General features: G+C 40.4%; 1 protein-coding gene across 3 annotated transcripts in view; it reads right to left on the bottom strand.

Annotated features, from left to right (window-relative positions):
• Positions 1–537: 537 nt before the first annotated feature.
• CUNH4orf19 (chromosome unknown C4orf19 homolog) overlaps positions 538–6,000 on the bottom strand; it is a 43,894-nt gene continuing 38,431 nt past the window's right edge. For 2 of the 3 annotated variants that reach the window (XM_050338625.1, XM_050338626.1), the window contains 2 exons: positions 4,112–4,159; positions 538–3,041 (listed from right to left, as the gene is read on the bottom strand). In XM_050338625.1, the coding sequence (XP_050194582.1) occupies positions 2,099–3,041; positions 4,112–4,143 (975 nt within the window). In that variant the 5' untranslated portion in view covers positions 4,144–4,159 and the 3' untranslated portion in view covers positions 538–2,098. The remainder of the gene's footprint in view (positions 3,042–4,111; positions 4,160–6,000) is intronic. The other variant, XR_007631868.1, reaches the window with a different exon arrangement.

Below are 6,000 nucleotides of genomic sequence, written 5' to 3'. Positions count from 1 at the left end.
GGCTCCTTAGGGCTGGGATGTGGGGGGCAGTGGAGTCTCTCCAGGGACAGCAGGTGTGGATGCCACAGCCAGAGCCTGTCCTGCCCCTCCAGCCAGGGTGTGGGGCAGCTGCAGGCAGCAGGGCAATCCCATCCCAGGCATCTCTGGCAGGGCCTGTGGCCAGGCTGGGCAGGGCTACAGGGGTCTGACCCCCATGGGGGCTGACATGGAACCCTGGACAGGGCAGGGAGAGCCCTGGATTGGTGGGCAGGGACAGGCCTGGGGATACCCTCAGGGCTCTCACAATATGGACAGACATATGTGATGTTCTGTCATAATCATACCTAGTAACACACAAAGTGCCAGTAGTCTTTCACTGATTCAGTATTGTAGTAATCTTTGAAAGACAAATGTGTATGTAAAACTTGTATGCATTTATGAAAATGCTTAGAAGGACCTATTAAATTAGGAAAATGGTAGAGAAATCAACAATAGTACAATACTTTAAAAACATATAAAGCTTTTTTATTTTACAGATACAATGTTGTGACTCTTGTCTGTAGCTGAATATAGTTCTCTTGAAGCTGAGACTTTGAGTTGTTTTAATTGCTTCTAGGGATATCATTAATGTTTTGAGAAATTGAAATACTGACTTAATCTTGCACAATAAAACAGAATCTGCGTTTAAATGAAATAATTTAAATATCTACACATTACTGAAAATCCACTTCCTAATATTCTGATCCTTATGTATGTTAATGGTTAGACTAGGATTCAGCATAGTTGATAGTCAAATACATAGTTGATGCTTTTCATGTATCTAATGAGGGCTACATCTTATAGTACGTCTTTAATTTTTGTATTCAGAAAATGCATAAAGTACAAAAGCCACCAGATTATTTTTTATATGATTAAAAAATTTATTTGGAGTTTATAACAGAAACTTGATAACCATAAAATTTCAGTATAAAATGTCAAGCACTTTCTATTTCAACCACATTTTTGCTGAATTGGCAGCACCAAATTGATCTCTACCTCCTTTTTTTCCCTACAAGAAATGCAACTCCTCCAGGAATGCAGCTATTTTCAGGTCTTATGCTTAATTCAACTTGGAAGCTTGGTCCTTTTATCTGCTGTAAGTTTAAGGACTACAACAGAGCCATGGAGGGTTCCACATTGGCTCTTGCTGTTTGTACATAAACAAAACACATCTTGCTGGGGATGTTTGAGGCATAACCTTTTTGAAAACTGTATTGCTAAGGCAACTGATGTGTGCCTGGAAGATTTAGTGGAGTTGAGAGGTTTCGGTTCTACTACAGTTTTAATCTGTCCAAACTGGTAGGGACTGAGTTTTCATCTCTCTCCGGCACCTCTGATAGCATGTGTACAATTCTTACGTGAACTGTTTCAGCTTATTAAACCAACAGAAAGTTACGTCTTCCCTTGGATTTGGCTAGACATCTGCAGTTTTAAGGAACTGAAGCAGCAACATGAAGTTGAGAGGAGGTGTACGGGGAGAGATGGGGTTATCATCCTAATGCCTGCTGCACATGCACAGGCTTAGACTTAATTAATAATGGAACCATAGCCACAGTGAAGTCCAAACAAAGCTGCCTTCTTGATTTCACACTTCAGTAGATCATAGAACTTTGGCTCATTTATATATATACATATATATATATATATTTGTGCTCATGATGAAAATCTGTGGTTTCGAACTCCATGGCTTCAATAGTTCTGTTTTAAATAATGGAAATTTTCTGAACCTGGAATCTACAGTGCGTGCAGACCCTCATGAGGGTCAAAACCAAAGGAAACATTTGCATGAGTCCAGGTGAGGTGGGTATACAGCAGAACATTCTGGGTGGAAGAAATGACGCTTTGCCCTCCTGGTTGGCTCAATAGAGAAGACTATTACCATTAGCAGAGGGAGCATTTCTGTACCTCAGGCAGTGGAAATTAAAAGGCTGTATAAAACAGCTGAAGGGACAGAGGTTTAGTCCCAACTCCTATTATATATGCTGTTCATAACAGCTCTCCATGTGTGCTGTACATGTGTTCATATAGATCCAGAAATAAAATCTGGATCTTACCCAGTGTATTAGGATAAAACCTTCATTTAGTACTCCTCATCATCTTCCAGGTCTTCACCTGCAGTTGCAGCTTCCAGTGCAGCCAGAGCTGCTGCAACTTCTGCATCTTCCTCCTCAGTTTCTCCACTGATGTCTCTGTGGCTGGGGGGTGTGAGTGCCTGTGTGACTTTGGTAACAGCCACTGTCGTGATACCACCAGTAATGCCTTCACTCAAATTTGCAGAGTCAGTTTCAAAAGGTTCAGTACTGCTCTCTTTCCCAGGGAAAGGTGGGGTTACACAAAGGTCCTGGTTCTCTATTGCTGAAGGACCAGTGTTTTGGTCTGAATGTGCACAATGGACTGAAAAGCTGTCTTTTTCAACACAGTTCCCAGTTTGATTGCCATTTTGGGGGTAATCAATATCTGGCAGTAGTATGGCATTGTTCTGTGTCCCCAGTATTGAGTTTCCTTTGAGAAAGATGCTGTCTTGTGTAGACTGAGAGTCTGGAATACTGTTAGGCACATCACAGGCTGCCTTCCTTTGACTGCCTGTCTCTGGGTCAAGTTCTTGTCCGGACCTGTTTGATTTGGTGTAAAAGTCTCTATTGCTGGCTGAAGAATCCTCTGACTGGCTGCAGATTCCCTTTTCACCGGCTTCTTTCGTCAGGTTTGTGTTGGGATTGAGTGTGGAGTGCCCTTCAGCACAGGAGTTGCCACCATTGACTGCAACATCAAGCTTTGTGGCACACTTCACAAGGCCATCCTCTTGAAAATTGTTGCCTCCATGATTCCAGAGAGTTTCTTTTGTACTGTTTAATGGATTTTTATTTTCTGTCCTATTTAGCTCATTCTTCTGGAGTTCGTTTTTGTGTTCTTCATTTTCACTGTTCTCTTTGAATTTGAATTTATTGCTTCCTTGTTCATTGTGTTTGTAGCTGTCTACTTCATGGATGCATCCAGATGATTGTACTTCTGGATCAAAAATATAGCTGGAGTAAGGAAAATTTATAGAGGAAATATTACTTATGATGTTAATATAATTAGTAAGAAAGATTAAGCTTCATTTTTAACTTGGAGGTCTTGACGAACTAGAGTCACTAAACTTTACCTCAGGTCCTCAGAATGAGCTAGAGTAAATGGAAATGCTGAGCTCTGCTGTCAGCTGCTGTCTCCCAGGACTGATCGTAACTAACCCCTGTAGTGAGATTCACCAGGAACATAAGAAGGATGTTGGAGAACTGCATGCTGACTGTTGCTTGTTTCCAGCTTTATTTTGTTATCTCTGGGGAGCTGATTAGCCAATGAGTAGTCATCTTATGGATTGTTAATTAGTATGTCCTCATATAGTAGCTAAAATATCTCCCTTTTTTGCTGGTGTTCTTCCTTCAAGTCCTTTTCTGTCCTTTCTTTTTTTTCTCCACCATTCCCCAACCCCCGCGATTTATTTTCTTCCTCTTGCCCTACATTTTCCTGACTTACCTCTTTCAGGGCCTCTCTCTTTTCTTTATCTCCCTTCTTTCTCTCATAGGACCATTTCCCTGCTCCACTTCCTTACCTGTTCTACAGAAGTGACCAAGGGAAGGAGTAACCCCCAAGTGGGGATGAAATGTGGTCTTTATCAACTAGTGAGGCTTCCTCTGTAGGGTGACTTTTAATATGGGAATAATTCCTACAACTAACTACATTTAAAAGCTATGATGGAAGCAAGAAACTACAGTTCATTTTCATTGCTTGGGGGAGAGAGGGAGATCTGCGAAAGTCTGTGCTCCTTGTTCGGCTGAACTGAGGGAAGCTCATGCTACCTAAATGAGAAAAAGCTTTACTAAAGAAGAGTTGTCAATGTCACACAATTTATTCTGTGAGATAGGAAGGGACCATAATTACAGTAAACAAAAAGGACATTTGGAGGGAATCAGTATGTCTGTGCTTGAAGATACTGTAAACTTTGAGAAAACTCCAGCCTTTTAAATAGACTAATTTAAGCAACAGGTGTAGGGGGTAGCACAGTCACATGGTTTCATGCTTTTATTCAGTCTAAGCAACTCTTGTTCTTTTGTACCTTTGAATCATTTTGCAGCACCTGCACCCCATCTGGATTTTCTTTAATCTGAAAAGAGAGAGGGAAGGCAAGGGAGAGAGGGAGTGAGTGAAGCATTATGAAATTAATGTATGAGCAATTGCATTGAAAATGATGCTCATGTTTAGAAGGTATTTATTAGCTAAAAAGAAAGATGTCTATGCAAGAATAGATGCAGTACAATTCAAGATCTTTCCAGGTTCCTGTCTTGCATTGGTAATGACCTTTAACTGGGGAAATATCTGGGGAAGAATTTAATAATTCTGAGATACTGGTGTTCTCCCAGAATTGTTGCCTAAGCATTTTATGATTTGGAGAATTCTAAGTATAATGGGTCATTTTTTAAATTTTATTTTATTTTTGTTTGTTTGTTTGTGTGGTTTTGTTGTTGTTGGTTTGTTTTTTTTTTTTGGGGGGGGGAGGTTGTTGGTTCTGTTTCTTTTCCAGTATTTTTTTTCCATTTGGCAGCTATTGGTGAAATTCTCTTCCATTTGTCCAGTTGTTTTCTGAAAGAGTAAACTACTAGCACCTGCCACATCCTTTACTCAGTAGTTTCACAGACCAGCCTTGCCTGTATGAAGAAGAACCTGCTTTTGTTTGACATGGACCTGGTTTTTAGTAGCAGTATTTGGTGCCTTCTAGTTCTTCTTCACATTATCTGACCATCATGTCCTATTGTCAGTATAGAACAAGTCCTGTACTGCCCCTTCAGTTCAGATACACAGTCTAAAGAATCCTCATCTGTTCAAATGTTACCCATACTGATTTTTCATGATTTCATGCCTATAAATTGTCCTTGTGGTGTTCTCTGAGTCTTTTGCATTTCAACATCCTTTCCAAATGATGTGTGGGAACCACAAATGCAGAGCTCTCAAGGTTTTTGGAACCACAGATTTATTCTTTCCTAATATCTCCTGGTCTCCATTCACTTGGCTCTGTGACATCTAGTGAGCAATGAGGTGACATTTTCATGGAACTATCTCTGAATGAGGCACAGACAAGTTCCTGGGATTGACATTTTATTATATGCAATGTGTTGCACCTGCATTTTAGTACAGTAAATTCCAGAGTTTGACTAGAACTAGCAGAGTGTGTTTTGCTACATCTCAGTATATTGCATGCATTGTGTGTGTGTATGTCATTGCCTGACCCAGTGAGATGCTAAGAGCTATATATCATGTATGCTTCTTATGCGAAAGTCTTTTATTATGGGAAGAAATGGTTTGCTAGTTTGGACCCTTGAGAACTTTTCTGTTCTAAACCTAAACTGAAGTCCCAGATCAGAATATTCAAAAATCCTAAAGTCCCCAATACTCTTTATGTGTTGGGGCTATCTTATATCAAATTAATCAAGTCAAGACAGGTTGTTTAATATGTTTTGTCCATTGATATTCAGGCTCTTTCTTCTTCTCTTGAGATGCTCTACAACCTTGCATACTTTTGCCATTGCCTAAGGACAGCTGCTCACTTCCCATCAAACAGAAATTGATGATGCAAGGTCAGGATGTTTTCTGGAGTCATTTATTCACAAAACATTCAAGGAAAGTAGTATTGATTTATTCTTGCCAGGCATGACCTGATCTGTACACCAGCAATTATGCTACAGAAATGTAAATCAAAGCTCTCCTTTTTTTTCACCCCCCTAAAATCTGACTGCCTCTGGTGTTCACACTGAACTAAATGCCTAATGTAGGCCTCTCATTCCTGGAGCCTATAAGGACCTACAGTCATTCAGCAGCTGGTTTTAGCTAGGGTAGAACTGCTCCTATGCTTTTTGTCTTTGTCTGCATGTGAATTGTTCTGAAGCAGAAATTTCTATTAGGAGGAGCCAGCTTGATGCACCTCAGTGCTTGTTGGGAGCTGGCTTGTAA

The sequence above is a fragment of the Myiozetetes cayanensis genome, unplaced genomic scaffold (genome assembly GCF_022539395.1).
Source record: "Myiozetetes cayanensis isolate MyiCay16 unplaced genomic scaffold, myiCay2020 scf7, whole genome shotgun sequence".
In the NCBI taxonomy this organism is placed as follows: Eukaryota; Metazoa; Chordata; class Aves; order Passeriformes; family Tyrannidae; genus Myiozetetes; species Myiozetetes cayanensis.
This window is presented reverse-complemented; position numbering and strand designations above follow the sequence as displayed.